Genomic DNA, 19,427 nt, shown 5'->3' with positions numbered 1-19,427 from the left:
GCTCAAGAAGGTAACAGATTGAGGAAATGCTATCTTGGATGCAACTTAGAAATGACATGTGGTTGGCAGCTCCTAATCAAGTAGTACCAGATGAGGAAGTGGTAATGAAAGACCCCACGTGCAGAAGAATAATCACCACAAAGTCCTGTAAGACTCCTGCTCTGACATTCTCAACTACCATGAGCCGGTAGGCAATTCCCTGGGTCTTAGGACAAAAGGCTCAATTTCTAATTGCTTGAGAGCATCTCTCAGATCATTTAACATTGCAAATAGTGGGGAAAACAGCTCAACGAAGGAGTGGCTTGTATACTGAAGAGCCCTTGGGACAGGTGTCTTTGATTTAAGAGCCATCATTATCACCTTTAAATAAGACGCCATCACCTTCAAAATAATACAAAAAGATTACAACAGAATAAAAGAGATTCTGCACAATTTTGCTCACGGACAATGCCAAATGGCTCTGTAGCTACTCGTTTTTTTAAAATTATGAATCCATAAAAACTGATATTGCATTTATTGCTCTGAGAAAATGAAGTTGAGAATACTTAGTAAATAAGAAAAAGAGGGGAACAATTAATTTTAAATCAGTGAAAATAAATGGAAGATCCACTCTCTGCCAAGCACTATGCTAGGAGGTAGGAGAGCAAAGGAAAGTCAGAAGACAATGAGGCTGTCTGTGTTCTACAGGGGAGATGGACAGACCTCTCGCTACCATGCCTTATAGGCTCTTCCTTCTGCCTCATGCCCTTAGCCATCTCTCACAACTTATGTCATTCAAGATCTAGTGCATGTATTATACCTTTGGCAAGTCTTCCTTTGTCCCACCTATTCCCAGGTGAGGCTAAGTTCCAGTTCTTATTACTATACATCTGTGTATTTCTAGAAGGGCATACACAGTCTATCCTCATTGCTAGACTGAGTGTTCCTTTCTATCCCTAACACCACCGAACCTGATGCCCAGTGGATGGGAGAATAAATGGATACTAAATAGATATTATGTAACAAATAAATTATTAGTATGCACAAAGTACTTACTAATGAAGAAAAGAGAATGATTGGTTCTGCCTGAGAGATGGGGTAAGGCTTCTCAGAAGAGGTGATAGCTCATCAAGATTGGTCCTTCCATAAGTTTTATTATACCATATCCATAACAACTCTGTGAAATAGGTCTTCCTCCCATTTTTACAACTGAGGAATCTTAATCATAGATTCATAGATGTATTAACTTAACTTGCCCAAAGTTAATACATCTATGAAATGCCCAGATTGGCTTTCTATGGAATGGTGAAAAGTTTGGATTTTATTCTGTAGGCAGCTGGGAGCCATCAAATGTTTTAAGGAGGGATATAATGTCATCTGAAATATATTTAAATTAAGTCTGGCAATAGAAGTAGGAAGATGTGCTTGCTTCGGCAGCACATATTAAAAAAAAAAAAAACAGAAGTAGGAAGTTAATTAAAGGTGAACGAATGGGACAGGGTGGAGACTAGAGATCAAATAACTAGTATGTTATTCTTATGGCCTGGGAAGGAGCTTAACAGGAATGGTTTAACAGTGGCTAGCATGGTCACGAGGCAGGAAAAGACTGGAAACCCATTTTACAAGCAGAATTCAGAAGATATGGTCACTGATTACATAGGGGTGCTAAGGGAGAAGGAGTAATCACAGGTCAGGTAATTCTGAGCCTTCTACATTAGGTGATGGAATGAATAATGGCATTAACCTTGAGAAGAAACACAGGGGGAAGAATGGGCTGGAGAGATGGTGAGAAAGACAATGGAGTTGATTTAGAACATTTTTAATTTGAGATATTGGTAGAATATTCAGAGTTCATGCCCTTTAGGGAGATTAAAGATCTGAAGCTTCATAGTGGTCTAAGATGTATTTGACAGTCACTGAGAAGGAGGGGATGGTTAAAACAATGACAGTGGGTGAGATTCTCCAGAGAGCATGCACAATGAGGAGAGCTAAGAGGATGCATTCCCCAAGTGGCAACAACATTCAGGGAGTGAGAGAGGAAGGGGGCTTGCAATTAATCAAAGAAGGAGCCATAGGAAAAAGAGGAGGAGAACGAGACGTCAGGCTCACGCAAACAGGTGAGCACCAGGGAGGTAAAGCTCAGTGTCAACCAATGACAAGGCAGAAGAGCTGAGCCTGAAGAGAATACACGTGTGAACACCAGATCTGTAACACCAGTGGCACTACTAAATAAAAAGACACAGAGAAGACTGGAAGTTCAAAGAGTGTAATTTGGAAGATATTAGAAGGGGCCATCAAACATACCTCACATATGCATAAAAGGGAATCTGACTGGCTCAAGTTTTCTTTCCCAGGAGCTGGAAATATTACTGTAATTATCTTCCTCAGAAGAAAGACAAAGCATTTCTTTCTTCCTTTCTTATTTATTTATTTATTTGACAAAGAGAAGGAGAAAGTGAGTGAGCACAAGCAGGGGGAGCAGCAGGCAGATGGGGAGGGAGAAGCAGGCACACTGCCCAGCAGAGAGCCCGACGTGGGGCTCGATCCTAGGACCCCGAGATCATGACCTGAGTTGAAGGCAGATGCTTAACTGACTGAGCCACCCAGGCACCCTGGTAAAGAAAACATGTCTTAATGACAACTGAGATGCTAAGAAAAATTTAGTTAAATGAACAAGTGAACTATAAACATATTTGACCTTGATTTATTTTGAGACAATTTACTAGAAACTTGCAGGAAAACTGGGGCCTCTTAAGATGGTGGTAGCTCAAGGAAGTGCTAGGTAAGACTTCTACAAAGATGGAACAATTTTCAGAACACTTACAATATTTTTGTATGTATGAAAGCCGGCCTCTAACATGTTCTTCTTCTTTTATTATCTTAAGAATACTGGCCTGGCAGTTTCTTAAGAAAATAATCATATAATTATGATACAACCCAGCAATTTCTAGATACTCAGCCAATGAAGTGAAAACTCATGTTTATATGAAAGCGAGTACATGAATGCTTATAACAGTTTTATTAGTATTTACAGAACTGGAAACAACCCAGATGTCCCTCACCTGGAGAATGTGGTATATCCAACTGTGGGATATCTATTCAGTGGAATAGTAGGAAATTAAAATGAATGAACTAGTGATATACACCACAATTCTGGTAAGTCTCTGTGAATCACAATAAATAAAAGAAGTCAGACTTTCTGATTCCACTTACGATGTTCTGGAAAAGACAAAACTAAAGGGACAGAAAACACAGCAGTGGTTGCCAGAGGCTGGGATAATGAAAAGGGTTGACAACCAAGGGGAACCAGGAAGAGTAGTTTTTGGAATTACAGACCTTTTATTTAATATCTTAACTGTGGTGGTGGTTACACAACTATATGCCTTTGTCCAAAGCTGTAGAGCTGTACACTAAAAATGGTGCATTTACCGTATATAAATTAAACCTTAATTGAAAACAATAAGGAAGAAAAAACACTGGTTTGGGAATTAGGAGAACAGGGATCTAGTTTCAGTTATGCTACTAACCAGCTGTGTAACCATGAACTATTCTCTAATCCTCTCTGGGTCTTGGAGCCCAAAACTATAAAATGAGATCGGAAAAATGTTCTCAAAGAGTCTATTGCTATGTGCTACAAAGACTTCCTTCTTTAAGCAATGTGGTGGACCAGATGGCCTATTTCAGATCAGATGGCCTACTTCAGTTGCTGAAGTATCACTGTGGGGGTGACGGGACTAAAATACCCAATCTGGACACATGGTTCTGGAAAGTCTTCTTGGATTAGAAAGTAGTGTTTCTAATTTGTGTCTTTCCAAAGGATGAAGCTCTAGGAAAGTCCTTTGGTCATGCAATTCTTAACTAAAAATTGCCACATATATTTGGACAATATGGAAGAAGTCCTTCGGGAAACATTAATGTTTAATGAGCTCTAAGCGGCCCTGGTAAACAATCGTGGTCTTCTTCTTCTTCTTTTTTCCCACTTTGTAGGCACTCATTAAAAAGGCATTTGGTGCCGTTTATTGCCTTCATCTGCTTTATCCTCCAGTTTGGATACTGGTTTCTACTACCCAAAGAAACCCCACCCTCACAGTTGTGAGTACATTTTCACACTATCCACATCCTTATAGCCAAGGAAGACATTGAAAAGGACACCCCAGGAGTGTGATATGTATATGTATCATATATATATATATATATCATGTTCCTGAGATGAGGGAAGCATTTACAACTCAAAAGGGAAGATACTAAGAATAAAAACAGAATCTTGATAACGATGGTAAAAGTTTGCATTTTTGCCCTTATAACACAGGAGTCCACAAACCAGGACCTACCAACGATGCTTGTAAATTAAGTCTCATTGGTGTACTGCTCTTTTCAATTCATTGAAGATTATCTGTGGATGCTTTTACATGATGTCGTACTTGTCACAGATACTGCCTGGCCCTTAAAGATTAAAATACATCCATGTGGCCCTTTCCACGAAAAAAAAAAATCTGTCAACTCCTTTTCATAGAACATGCCATAAACTATGCTATATGGTTTCCACATAAAATTCCATTTAACCATCAGAGCACCACCATGAAATAGGAATTACTAGCCCCATCGGATGGATCCGAGGTGCTGAAACGTAATGGACAGAAGCTTCCGGTGGAGTCAGACAGACCTGTGCTGTGCTCTTTACTAGCTGTCTGACTCTGGGTCTCTTACTTCGGTTCTTCATCCCGGGTCCCCAGATGTACGCTGGGGCTGACAACAGCAATGATCACGGTAGGGTAACTATCGGGACTTGATGTGACAATTGTCACAATGTGCAGTGATGTATATACAATAACATTTAAAACGCATTAGCCACATAAGATACAGTCAGCTTTTGGTATCCTTGGTGTCTTTTTCTTCCTACAAATATTGTAGGAAATATTGTAGAAAAAAGGTAAAGATGCCCTCATATGCTCGGTTATGCATTAACTTGGTATTTTGCACCCCTGCTGTGTGTTACATAAGGAACCTTTCTCTCATCTCTCATGAATCAAGCGGGAGAGAATGATGAGGATTCCAGCTCCGTACCGCTCTCCCCAAGACAACTGGAGATGGGGGCAAGTTGTCTTGCAGGAACGCGCAAACCAGCAAACCCACCAAACTGACATCCTGGCACCTCCTGGACAAGACACAGAAGACCACAAGGCTATACGGAGGAAGAAACCACCTCAATGATCTCCAAGGGAACAACATTCAGAGCAGGGCCAGGCGTGGCTTATGTTTCTTGCAAATGTAGGTAGTTACAGGGCTCTTGTGAATAAGAGAAGGGAAATCAGAGGCCAGCATTTTAACTGAAGGATAGTTCTGGCTTTAGATAATGAGCTGTTTTAAGATTTTTTTGGTCATGATTCATTGTTAGTGCCTATAAACCAATGTATTTACTGAGTCCACATGCACATTTTTAAAGTACCTCATAGTTTTTTGTCTCTGGGTAAGCATCCGGAAGGAGGAGAGTAAGAAAAATCAGGGTAGAAACTCCGTGTTCCCTGTGTTCAGATGACCCACAGTAGTCAGCAGGAACTTCCCCAGTCCCCTTGGGACCATCTTAGTCCTATTACTGTCATGGGGCTCCTGGCCAACAGTGTGAACATGACTGGTACAGAACTAACAGACCAGTTTTAAAACAGCCATCAGGAAGTTGGAGAAGTAGGCTTAGCTATTATTTCCTTTAGAAGCATGTTCAGGGATTTCCAGAAGCTAAGTAGTGTTCTAAAATCTTTGTTTGGACTTATTCAGCACATTATTTCTACTGACTAATATTTGCAGAGTTGAGGAATCAAATATTCAATACTGAATCACATATCACCTCCACGGTATAATTTCCATATGATATATCTGTTAGGCCAGTCACTTACTTGGGTGGAACAGTATTCCTTTTTTTTATTATAGCAAACCCAGACCCAAAATATTTTAAGCCTACCCCAGCTGTCTTTAGAACTTCTATTATCAGTCATAAAAACAACTTGTCAATTTTTTTGTTTCACTTCAAAAAAAAAAAAAGAAAAAGAAAAAGAAACCATCACTTCAATAATGCTATAGATTTTCTGAAGTCTGCCTGGCATGAAATGAGTTTGAACATTAACATGTAAAGGACAAGCAATAAAAAAGGTAATATGAGTGCAGACAGAATATCCAAGAGCTAGTGAACGTGATCTCTCCTAAAGGGAGTGGAATGAAAGAATGCAAAATGCACAGCTTTTCCAAGCTAAAGAAAGTGACAACAACCGAATTGAAAAGGCTGAACTTAGCATTACCTTCCCAGAACACAAACATATATTTAGCTTAATAGACTTGAGTACTATCTCAGGAAAAACCTTATATATTATGCATCTAGGGCAATGAAAGCTGTAGAAAATGATTTTGCAAAGCAAACACACTGCAGGCTGACAGTAGCAGAGGGAAAAAAAAGAGTCTAAGGCACACGAGATGAGTTTAGGTCTCATTTTCTATATATCATCACAGGAGGAAAACAAAAGAGCAGAGAAAACCTCAAGACACTAACCAGAACCTGGCAGAATGATGCATGTGACTGAAGCTTAAAACATGTGCATTATTTTCTGATTATAACCATAATACAGATTCAAATGAGAAAATTTGGAAAATATAAAAAATATAAAGAAAACAACTAAAATCACCCACAATCCCACCACCTAGAGAGAACCATTATCAAAACATTGGCACAATCACTGGCATCCCTTTTTCTGTGTACATATAAAAATATGTTCTTTTTAAGAAATTTGGTTCATACTGTAAATAAAAATTTTTACATGGTCTTTCCGACCCACCCCCACTTCTTTTTTATTTTTTTATTTCTTCTATTTTATTTCCAGTACTTCCCCATGTTGTCATGTATTCCTGGAAGATTTAATTTTAATGACTGCATTATATTGTAGCTTATGAATTTACGAAGAATTATTTGTTTCTTTCCATATTGCTGTTCATAATTTTTCAGTTTTGTAAACAGCACTAGGATAGACTTTCTTATAATAACTCTTTGAATCTCTATTTACTTCTTCAAAGAAACTAAAAAGTATATCAGTATGTCAGATTCAAATTTAAATCACTCAGAGTACTTGTACCTATAAATTTACCACTGGAAGCCTCTGGAGACAAATGCAAATAATGCATATCAAATAAACACACTATTTTCCTATCACTCCAAGTCTGCATGCATCCTTCTAGAGCAGTCATCTTTAGGCAGTACATCACTTTCTCTAGGCAAATGGCCTATTACTGGGTTATAATCTAAATGCAATAACATGAAACTTGGCTGACCCAGATTTCTCCAATATCAGTGTGCATGCAGACTATTCTACAGGTTGAAAAATACCCTCGGCTCTCAAAAATACATATTTTATCCTCCTTTCACTTAAAATGGTGTGTAATGGACATGAAAATAAAATAAATAAAGGGTTATAGCCAGTGGAGGTTGGTAGCAACCAAAGCTTATGTAGACACATGAGTTACATACATTGCAACTTAAAGTTTTCTGCAAATTCCAGCTTTTTTTCGGCCACTTCTCCCCACACATCGAATTAATTATGATCCTTGTTTAGAATTATACGGTCATAATATTCCGGGCTTAAATTCTTTACAATCTATTTTTAAGGAATGATTCTATTTTCAGGATGCTAAATAGAGTTCTCAAAAATCTCTCAAGAGTGTATGTGTTCATATGCATATATATACAGACCCATACCTTTCAATTGTTTTTCTCCCATTAGTCAGTGAAAATCAAAGTAAAATGAAACACAACAAAAACCCCACTTGTATCATGATCGTATGAACTATGGAGTCACACAAATTCCAAGGCCTCCCTCAGAATTGGCGGTCAGACTAAGGGAGCTTGGGCCGCACCGTACAACTCTAGGGGTGCAAATATATCCCTATCTCTGGCATTGTGCAGTGCACAACCTATATAACTCTATGGGATGTCCTTGAAATTAGGTCATCAGATAATTCCATTTGCTCATCCATTACTTGGTGTGCATCCTTCCCCCAGTGAGCTATAAAAAAGAGTTTTAGGAGGGAAGTAGCCTTTAAATCTATGTACCTTTTTTTTTTTTTTTAATAAAAGAAATTCTGCAAAGACACAGTAATCGTCTCTCCCTGGCTCCCCCTTTGTCCTGATGGCAAGGGTTTCTTTCTTCCCTTCCTCCCCTTCTATCCACCCACTAGGCAGCCGCAGGATACCTTGTGTGAGTAACTGTAGGTTTCTGACTTCTTCGCGCACCTTCAGCTGGAGCACCTGTTGTAGGATATGCTGCCGGAGGTTCTCCTGGGCAATCCCCATCCGCTCGAGCTTTTTGTCAGTCAGTCTCAGCAGGGCTCGCCCTGCAGGGTTTCAGAAATAAAAGAAAAAGCAAATGAACAATGGCTGGAAAGGATTTCCATCTTCGTTTTTCGGCTAATCCTGCCGGAACAGTAGTTTCCTTCTAAACAGACACTTTAGGAGAGAAGGTCCTCAATTATTCTTACGGACAAGAATTGATCATCTGGATAAAGAAAATGCACAAATTTAGAAAAGAACCCCTCTTTTTATCTAATTTTGGCCATCCTCCACTGAAAACACACAGAGTCAAACAGAATAGCAGAATTTTAACCTGGGTATTTCGGACCCAGATTGCAGGTTGCCATAGGAACAACGCACTTTGGCAGGCGACGGGTCCTGAGGCTGGCCTGTAGGAACTCATGCCTGGACAGCCCAGAGGAAGACCGGGATGTGGTCGCTGTGGTTGTAGGGAAACTGACCAATGTCTAACCCAGGTTACAATAACGTTTCATGAAACATGCATGTAACGTTCCCACGGTCACTTGCAGGCATCTGCCTGGTGCCCCCCTAGTACTGAGCTAGACTTCCATTTACAGACGGTGGGAACTAAACCTTGATTGCAATCTCTGGCCTCAGGCCAAGGCTGCAAAAGCACTGGGAGTGAGGGGAGCAGGGTGAGCGGGGGCATCCAAAGATTGCAAAACAAGGAGCCTCCAGGAATGAGTGCCTGGCATGGCTTCCTGTTCCCCAGGATGTCTGCATGACTCCCTTCCTACTAGTTTCCATCAAATTCCCAAATTCTCTCCCACTCTGTGCTTGCCCTGACAGAAGCAGACTTCCACTGTGAGGGCTTAGCACAAGAAATAAAGAGTATGATTGCGGTTCAATGCTGTAGCACCCCCGTTCTCTCCCCTCAGCCCCCCATCATCGTATTTGCAGAGCCTTCTCATTTCAGCTGATGTAGAGTCAACTATGTGTGATCAATGTCTTGGGTATATTATCAATACACTTCAGAAACTAAATTCTCTGCTTCCTCAGAACCCCCCAGGAGACAGGGAGGAGACAGGGGTTAATGGACATTTTCACCAGAGATATAGGGAAGTGTATGTGGTCTGCGAACAGAGACAGGCAAACAGAAAGAATCAGGTAGGAGTGATCTGCGCTGTTTGCTCTTCTTTTTTACCCCCTGGTAACCCTCGCAAAATGCACCAGTTGGGATAAGTTAGGTAACATGTTGCAGTAACAAATGATCCCCAACTATGGGGGTGGCTACAATAAGGCTTATTTCCTGCATCCTGTACACATCAAATGCAAGTCCACCCACCTTGAACATGGCTGATTATTGTACTGACGGGAAAAGAGAAGGTGTTAAAAGGTCTCACGGCATCATAGCCTAGAGGTCATTGACAAATCACTGGTCAGAGCTAATCACATGAACCTTCCCGCCTACACGTAAGCGTATATGTAAGAATTGTGCATCCATCACCTGCCAAGAAGGCGGTGGGAGGGGAGAGAAATATTTGGCAGGCAGCACTGATAAGAACTACACCAATACAGACTTGGCTCTGGACCAGGGCCTGGCAAGGTCGTGAGTGCAGTGAGCCGTGGCAGTCTGAAGCGTCAGTAAAAGCTACACCTGACAGAGGATGGAGAGGTAGGGGAAAGGAATCCTAGGTGGCCATAGCTGACACCACCAGGAAGACTGTGGTGGTCTTCAGAAAGGAAGGAAAGAACATACAGACTCCAAGGAGTTCCAATTGTCTCCTGTGATAGATGGAATGATACCTTCCCCTCCAAAGATGCCTAGGTCTTTATCTCTGAGACCTGTGAATGTGTCACCTTACATGACAAAAGGGACTTTGCAGGTGTGACTATGTGAAGGGTCTTATGATGGGAGAGTATCTGGCATTATCCAGGTGGGTCTAATCTAATCACACAGGCATCTATAAGGGGAAGAGACAGGAGAGCCAGAGAGAGAAGGGACAATGGAAGCAGAGCTCAGAGTGAGGTGGCCACAGGCCGAGGAATTCAGGTTTCTGGAAGCTGGAAAAGACAAGGACATGGATTCTCTCTCCTACTCTCCCATCAGGAAGCATCTCTACCAACACTTTGATTTTCCATAAGACCCATTTTGGACTTCTGATCTCTACAACTATAACACAGTAATTTGTGTGGTTTTATGCCACTAAGCATGTGGTCATTTGTTACAGCAGTAATTGACCTTTTGACCAAAATTTAATACATTTAAAAACAAAACAAAAACAACCAATGGCTTTAGATTCCCTTTTCTAACTTCTGGGCAGCGGCATACTCAAAGGTAGAGAGCTGAGGGGTGGTGAGCCCGAGTTTCAGGTTAGGACAGCCCTGCCTTCAAAGCCCTGCCTTCAAAGGCTCACCTTACCATCTGACCTTGGTCCTAAAGTTTCATTCGGGAAATACAGAACGGGATCCGGTATCCTTTATGTGGGTAATTCGCTTCCAAATAAGACATCCAGCTCTTTATACATGCTCTCAACTTAAAACTACTGCATAAAAAACTTCCTGAAGTTCAGATGATCTAAATCCCTCTCAACACCAAAATATAGATCACCCATCCTCCTATCTGTTCCCCATGACTTGAGCTGTGGTTTCATAAGCTGTGACACTTGGGAGCTGGTGCTGCTGAGGCCCCGGGAGGACACACAGGAGCTGGGTCATGGTAAGTCGGCTGGTCTGTCTCCAGAGCCCAGCACTAGGAAGTCAGGATGAGGATTCTGTCTAGGGGGCATGGCTCAGCTTCTCTGTTTGGTGGTCCCCCTGAGAACCTCTAGCCTCAGCCTTTCCAGTAATGCAGCTGACTGGTCGATGTGTGGAACCAATAAGTCCTATTAGAACATTATCCCCCACTTGGGTGGGTCAATAGCTTTAGCTCTGAAAATGCAAGTTGGGAAATTCTATTAGTTGTAAAAATCTGCACATTTTAGACTATGTGATGCAGACAATTGTGCCCATCAACATTTCACACGCTAAATACTCAGCTGCTCAAACTGCTGTTATCCAAGTCCCGAGAAAATAGATATTATTTCCATTTTGTAGAAAGGAAAATTGAGAAGTTGAAAAATATTCAGATCATGAGAGCCTTCCCTAATTCCTCTTCCTATAACTTTAGTTGGGCTTTATCTTCCGTGGGAGGAAAATAAAGGGCTCAGACTATAAGAAGAGAGATTATGAGAAAATTATATAGAAGAACTTCCTGATAAAACAACTTCTAGAAAAGATCACAATCTGCACACTGAGGATGGTCTGAACAAAATCTGATTCACTGTCTTCCTTGGATGGTTTCTACAGAGCCACCTAGGTCCATGGCTCTGAAAAATCTGCCCAATAATCAGATCATTTCCAGCAGCAAATGTCCCATTGACCTCTTGTTCCTACCACCTACTGCTGACCGCAAAACAGTGTCCAAAAAAGTGTGGTGCTTTTGATGCTGGGGTCAGGGAAGTGATAAGTAATCAATCATAAATCACATTTTTTTTTTTTAAATTTATGTTGTCACTTTGGTTGCTTAGCATAAAAATCCAGTTGTTAATTCAACAAATACTTACTAGGCACCTACTGTGTCCCTGTCACTTTGTCATTCACCTTGAGTATAATGAGAACAGGGTCAACCTTGGTGTCTTCAGAATGGCAAGGCAGGCAGCTAATGGTAAAAGCTGACAGGCCTGGCATGAGCACTAAGAAAGGGCAAATATGATATTGCAGAACTGCGTGACCTAACCCAGTCTGGGAACCACGAAACTGTCACTGAGTAAAGAGCATTTAACCTAGGACTTCAGGAGTAAGAGGTTGTCAGACCAAGACCACTGGATAAAGCAAAGACTTTTTTAAACGTCCAGCAACCACGTGGACGAAGAGGGAGACCGCTGCTGCAGACAGAGATGAGAGGCATGCCTTGATGCCTTTTGCATTCCTTGCCTTTTCTCCAGAGAAGGTCTTGGGCACCTTCCTCTGCCCCCAGTGGTCCTCACAGGGAGGAATCAAGAAGAGAAAAATCAATTCGGTCTCAGAAGCAGAGCACCAACTAAATTTCCTGATCCTCCCACCTGGTTATGAATGGTATTTCGTGAATCCAGGCGGCTCAGCCTTCACAGACTCATAGATTCTGAGAGCTGGAAGAAGCTTAAAGTCCTCCCCATTGATCACTGGCTTACCTTTGACTTCTTTCCTTTGTTAAGCATTTTTTGAGCACCACTGTATACTTGACACCATTCTGGGTACTGAGGCTGTGGAGAGGAGTCGTCTTCTCCGTCTCAATGGAGCTTACCATTTAGTGCCCGAGATGGACGATTTACAAAAGAACTGCTATACGGGGGCAGATAGGGACCCCTACCGGAAGGACGGCACTTTGTAGGTGGGGTGATGGGGCAAGGCCTCCCTCCACACCAGAACACGTCAAAGCAATGAGCAGAAGGGCAGGAAGGCTAGTGTCACGAGGGCCAAGCAGCCAAGAGAATGATAAGAAAGGAAGTCTAGGGGCACCTGGGTGGCTCAGTGGGTTAAAGCCTCTGCTTTCGGCTCAGGTCATGATCTCAGGGTCCTGGGATCAAGTCCCGCATTGGGCTGTCTGCTCAGCGGGGAGCCTGCTTCCCTCTCTCTCTCTGCCTACCTGTGATCTCTGTCTGTCAAATAAATAAATAAAATCTTAAAAAAAAGAAAGAAAGAAAAGAGTTCTGAAAGAAGGCATATCTCAAAGGGCCTGCTAGGTCTTGGTGAGAACTTTGGATTTTATTCTGAACATGGGAAATTTTAAGCAAAGGATGATGTGGCTGTGATCTTATGTATTAAAAGAATCCCTCGGGTCCCCATGTGAACAGACTGGGGGTGTAAGGTGGGATGGTAAGGAGCAGTGGGCAGAGTCTACACACTGTCCCAGTAGTCAAAGCAGGAGGTACTGGTGGCTTGGATGTGGGTAGAGGGGAAGAAATCGTCAGAAACAGTAGAATTCTGAACTGCAGTACCTCAAAGTGGGGTGTGAGAAAAGACAGACCTCAGAGATGATGAGTTTTTCAACTGGAGTCTCCAAGGGCTGGGGGCACTATTTCGGTGCAGGAAGCTGGGTCCCCAATTCCGAGTGAGGAGTGTTGGTTGTGCAGGAGATCACGGTAGGGTGAGTGCTATTTTTTCTCTTGAGGTCACTTGGGATATAGAGAAGTAATGGAAAGAACAGAACTAAACAGGGGAGGATTCAAATATTCTTCCTTCTTCCCCATAGTGCTTTTAGCTCTTCAACATTCTTCTTATATCCCAAAGTTCTGAGCTGACTGGGGTAAGGGAAGCACAGGGGCACATCCTGGTGGAATTTAGAGAAATACAAGGGACCAATCATGATCCAAGCTCTGTACCGCTTCGCCCCCAACAGTGGTCCTCATGCTAAAAATGCTTTCCCAGCACCCTCTGCAGAAGCTCGAGCCAGGGAAAAGGCAATGAGAGAGTTCGCCCAGCAGAAACACGGGTCTGATGCTCTGCTAACGGGCCTGGAAAATTAATACTTTGCTGCAATTTAAACTTGAGTGTAGACATAAAGGTTTTATCAACTGTGGTCCACCACAATGCCTGCTCCATAAGGATCAGTATCTGTCCTGTCAGCTTCCCTACTGTCTCTGTCCCCATGCCGGCATGTAATGCTCAAATATTCATTGAATGAATACACTTAGCGCTACTAAATGAATGTTCTCTTCTTTACTCACATACTGATGATCTCAAGGTCATTAACTGACTGTCTTTCCTGATGTAAGAGACTTGGCTGGAAACCGACTCCCAGGATGAGGAGAAACTGAAAATAGCCAAGGGCGGGGGCCATATTGTGTTGGGGGCAACCGCAGATGCCAAGTTGAAAGGAACAGAGAACTTGACGCTAAATGAGTACTTTGCCTCCCTGCAGGTTTAAAGAAAGACAAGCGTCTTGTTCTTCTTTTGAACAGGCACCAAGTGAGATGGCAAGGCTCGAGGGGCAGATGGGCAGCAAGGACGGACGAGGGGCGCGGGACACAGAGGGCAGTGCTTTCGCTTCCTACAGCTGCGGCCACAAATGGCAAACACGGGGACTTGAAACAACAGAAATGAATTCCACGTTCTTCTGGAAGCCAGAAGTCCAACAGCGGTTTACCTGGGTGAAATTCAGGTGTGGCAGGGCCACCCTCCCCGTGGAAGCCGAAGGGGAGAGTCGGTGCTTACAACTTGTCACTTCTGCTGGCTGCCTGCACTCCCTTGCTGGCGGCCCCGTCACTCTGCTCTGTGTATCCTCGTCTCACCTCCTTCCTCTCTTCTGTGTGTGTCCTCTCTGCCTCTCTCTCAGAAGCACACCTGTGATGTGATGTAGGGCCTACTGAAATAATCCTGGGTAACATCTTCCTTGGGAAGACCACATCTTCGAAGACCCATTTGCCTTAAAGGTAAGATAATGGTAAATACCATTCCCACCTCTGGGTGGCCATCACACAGACGACTCTAAGCTGGAAGGAATCTCTTGAGATTTCAGATTCTGGCACAAGATTTGTCGTGTTCCACATAGATAAGTGAGGTTCAGAGAGGGGGAGTGCACCAAAGCCACACAGGAAAAGGGCAGGGGGAAGACTTAGGTCTAGACATGTGTTTCTGACCTTCAGGCCCCATCTGGGCTTTGGTCTTTAGTTCAGGTGTTCCTTACCTTCTGCGCAGAGAATTGTAACAGAAGCCCTGTCACAGCTTCTCAAGATCAGTGACTATATGCCATAAGGCACAAGGGGACATTTCTGGGTAAGCTGGCAGGGGTGCCAAGATGTGGCTTCAGGTCCTATCCTACTGGGAAGTCTCAGTGCCACTCTAAGTGGTTGGGGACTGCCTCTTCTCCCAGAGAAGAGGCTGGATCACAGGGGTTCTTTGTTGCTAGAAACAGAAGTCACTTACAGTTCCCCCAAGAGGGGGCCATTTGTACCCTGGGCTAGCTCCAAACCTGCTCTCAGGTAAGGGCCTGTGTCATGCACCAGGTAGAAGTTCCTGGCTCTATCCCATTGTTGACCGGTCAAGAGCAACAGAGTGATGATGAATGCTGGACGTACAGCCAGTGTCCCACAGCCTGACCCTTGTGTCCCCATCTCCTCATCATTCCGAAGTTGGGATATCTGGAGAAAAGAAATAGGGAGAGAGGGAGAACGACAAAAGCTAAAAGGTTTAGATAAATGCCCAGGGAAGCATATGTGAGTCTTAGCTTTCTCATCTCTGCAGCAGGGATGAAAATGACACTGTTTCATAGGGGGACTGAGCATCCAATGACATAAAACATACGCATGCCCTTTGCAAACTGGAACCACTAAGGTCATGCAATATGGGTCCTATAGTTCTTTGGCTGGCTGGGAATGATTCCTCCTCCTCCTAGCAATGATCACGACTGCAAACATTTATTGAATAGTCCCTGAGTTAAACACCGGAGAGTTAGACACGGATAACCTTACCTTCCACAATTCTCTGAAGATATTACTCTGTACACCTGATTAAGAGCGACTGTACCCAGCTGAAGGTCATACACCCACTAAGCTACAGAGCTGGGATACCAGTATACATAAAGACCCTGCTCTTAGCCACCCCCTGAACTGCCACCCCCCAATTTTTCAAATAGACCTTATGTGTCCCCAAGCCCATTTCTGCTGATTCTTGTGTAGGGAGCACCAATACAGCAGGTTGAGACTGAGGGTCAGAAAAAGGTCATCATCTCTGATGACTTAAAGGCAAGCAGTGTAAACACTGGCATAACGTCACGAGACACAAGGCTGTGATGGCCTTTACTCTTTGGTCTTCACTGGGTAGAGGATCACAGGGGACTGAGTGGTCCTTGAGAGCAGCCAATAAACACATTCATCCTCTCCATCATACAGATTATCTATGTCTGTACAGGTACTGAATAGACCACTAGGAGCTGGGAAGAGAAAGAGAAGATGGTTTCCCTGCCAGAGGGACAAGCAAAGGTTTTCTGAGAGTCCACAGGAGGGGCGCCTAACTTAGCCGGGGTCCTTGAACAACAACAGCAAAAACAGCCAAGATGGTGAGGAGGTGGGAGGAGGGCAAGGTACAGGAACAGCATAGGCTAAGACAGGGATCTGAGAACCGGAAGGTGCATTTAGGGAACTCCAAGAAAGCTGATATTGTCACATGTGAAGCTGAAGTGGGGTCATGCCCTTTCATGATGTTCTACCCTAGAGAGGAACCAGTCTTACTCTTTCTCTCTCTATCTACCCTAGAGTAGCCCATAGGAAACACTAAGGGATCATGTGCACCGTCACAAAAACAGTCCCATTTACAGAATAAATAGTATAAATTCCTCATTTTTGCCTACATTGTATCCCTGATCATTTCTGGTAAAAGAATCTCTCTTGGGACGCCTGGGTGGCTCAGTTGGTTGGACGACTGCCTTCAGCTCAAGTCATGATCCCGGAGTCCCGGGATCGAGTCCCACATCGGGCTCCCAGCTCCACGGGGAGTCTGCTTCTCTCTCTGACCTTCTCCTTGCTCATGCTCTCTCTCACGGTCTCTCTCTCAAATAAATAAATAAAATCTTAAAAAAAAAAAAAAGAATCTCTCTTGACTTTTGGGAGCTGGTCCTCCTCACCCAGTGGGCCTTTTAATAATTAAAAAAACAAAAAATTTCCCATGGTACCTTTTACTTCTAAAGTACCATATAATGATCTTTTTCTTTTTCTTTTTTTTTTTTAAAGATTTTATTTATTTGACAGACAGAGATCACAAGTAGGCAGAGAGGCAGGCAGAGAGAGAGGAGGAAACAGGCTCCCTGCTGAGCAGAGAGCCCAATGCAGGGCTCAATCCCAGGACCCTGGGATCATGACCTGAGCTGAAGGCAGAGGCTTTAACCCACTGAGCCACCCAGCCGCCCCCCATATAATGTTCTTGATTAGGTTTATTTTTCATTTTGATTCCCTTCCACCTCCTCCCACAATGTAAGAGCCACAACAGCAGGGTTGCAGGGATGTTTCCAAGCACTGGCTAGAGCCGAACTCAAAGTGCGTACTAAATACATATTGGTTAGGGGTGGCTGGGTGGCTCAGTCAGTTTAGCGTCCGACTCTTGGTTTTGGCTCAGCTTATGATCTCATGGGTCATGAGTCTGCGTCTTGCATCATGTCTTTCACTGAGCGCCGCACTCCGTGGGGAGCCTATTTGAAGATGCTCTCCCTCTGTCCCCTCCCCCCATTCACTTGTGGGTGCACACAGTCGTGTTCTCTCTCTCTCTCTCAAATGAATAAATTTTTTAAAAAATAAATATTGGTAAAATTAATGCTGGGTGTTCACTAGAGTTCATTAGAACTGCTAAAATTTGCTAGACTTCCCATGGTCTCTAAGAGAGAAGTTCTCTTTCTTTCTTAGAGTATGTCTCAAGGAACAATATGAGCCTAGACTTGCTGTTAGTGGCTATCTTTGCCAACACATGGAGAGAATTTGCTAGAGAATTAAGTCAGCAGAGAGAGCAGAGCTGAGAGAAAAAGAAAAAAAGGGGAGTGAGAAAGGAAGATAACAATATAGGATTTCCTGAGTATAGTTTGGCTTAAGTCAGATACTCCTGGGTTTCTCATTTATGTAATGCAATATTGGGTGGGGCAGGTTAGCAAGCTGAGCTCATTTACACCATTTGAGTCCAAGGGAATCATGACTTACAGGTCCAAGCTCATGTGTGATGCTTGGTTGAGGCACTGCACTGTCTCTCTTATTCCTATTTTCAAGAAAGCCCATCATGGTATAGATAAGAATATCCGAACCTAGCTTATAATAATTGGCTTTCAAAAAGTTAATCATTGGCAAAGATTGGTATTTTAATTTTTATTCCTTACAAATTGTTTGTAATATACCTTAAATCTGACTGCGTATTTCTGTTTGACACACCTGGGGGCAAATCCTTATCCAGTTTATGATTGGAGGTCACAAACTCAAATGTTGTCAAATGTGTGAAGAGAATCACTCTAAGGGACAACAGGGTAGGTTGGACAGTTTGGTTTTTAAATTTTCTTAAATGAGCAATTCCCACCCGTTTTTGCTAGGCCAGAATATAGGCTGAGTGTTGCTACTTCTATGAACAATTGAAAACCCCGAAGTTTTATGAAGCCTCCCAATTTAAAATTTGCCTGTTTTCCATACTATAAGAGCCAGACAATTCATGCATATGGGTCCTACTCGGCTCACAAGTTGCCACTTGCAATATCTGACTTTTAACCCTACCTCCCCCATGTCCCTCCCACTTGCAATGGAAAGTGATTCAGGAACCTCGCCTTCAGGGTTTCATCAGACTTTAGGAACAGACTCCAAGTTTGGGGATTCCATTCTCTACAGACTATTCCAAATTAACAGCTAACCCAGACCAAGGGGAGTTGAAGACTAGTGAACTGGCCCTCTGTTTTTTATAATTTGGGTGTGCCTTGCAAATCCATCTTCTTAAGTAACCCCCACCCCGGTGCTAGATTTCCTAAAGGTGACTCGGAATCACCAATACCAGAGCTAACAAGGACTCTGAGGTTAGCCAACCTGTTGCCTCATTTGCTGGCAAGAACCGGGTGCAAAACTTTCCAAGACCAATAAATCTCTTCTCGCTTCTACCTGACGGCACAGCCACTGCCGAGCCTGGTCACTCACTTGGTTACGTTAAGAATGATTAGCCATTAACGGAGAGCTAAGACAAGGACTCATGGGCATGTATTTGCACTGTTGTTACTGTAAGTAATTTACCATACTGATGGGAACGGGACGCATTGGTTGCTTTGTTTTGTTGTTGTTTTTAACCAGTCTGGGATAAAAGGACTGTTTTAGACAACCAATTTTTTTTTTTTAAATTTAACCTAATTTAAATGTTAACTAAATTAAATTTTATTCAATTAATGAACATAGAGTGTATTATTAGTTCCAGAGGTAGAGTTCAGTGATTCATCAGTTGTATGTAACACCCAAGTGCTCACTGTATCACGTGCCCTCCTTAATGCCCATCATCCCATCACCCCCTCCTCCCAATCCCCTCCTCAGATCTAGTTTTTTGGATGCATATATTCAGAGGCTGATGACGTTAATGGGAAGAAACTACAATAATGTGATTTCCCATCTGAAACAATGCTTTTCAAAACAGAGTGCAG

The 19,427-nt window shown here is 43.0% G+C and overlaps 1 protein-coding gene across 9 annotated transcripts in view; it reads right to left on the bottom strand.

Moving 5' to 3' along the window:
- Positions 1-19,427, bottom strand: part of SAMD12 (sterile alpha motif domain containing 12) — a 390,950-nt gene that overhangs the window by 155,126 nt on the left and 216,397 nt on the right. For 8 of the 9 annotated variants that reach the window (XM_047728620.1, XM_047728611.1, XM_047728612.1 and 5 more), the window contains one exon: positions 8,209-8,349. In XM_047728620.1, the coding sequence (XP_047584576.1) occupies positions 8,209-8,349 (141 nt within the window). Of the gene's footprint in view, positions 1-7,549; positions 8,022-8,208; positions 8,350-19,427 lie in introns of those variants that run through there. The other variant, XM_047728613.1, reaches the window with a different exon arrangement.

This window comes from Lutra lutra, chromosome 4 (assembly GCF_902655055.1).
Source record: "Lutra lutra chromosome 4, mLutLut1.2, whole genome shotgun sequence".
Lineage (NCBI taxonomy): Eukaryota > Metazoa > Chordata > Mammalia > Carnivora > Mustelidae > Lutra > Lutra lutra.
The sequence above is the reverse complement of the archived record's forward strand: the minus strand, read 5'-3'. Positions and strand labels throughout refer to the sequence as shown.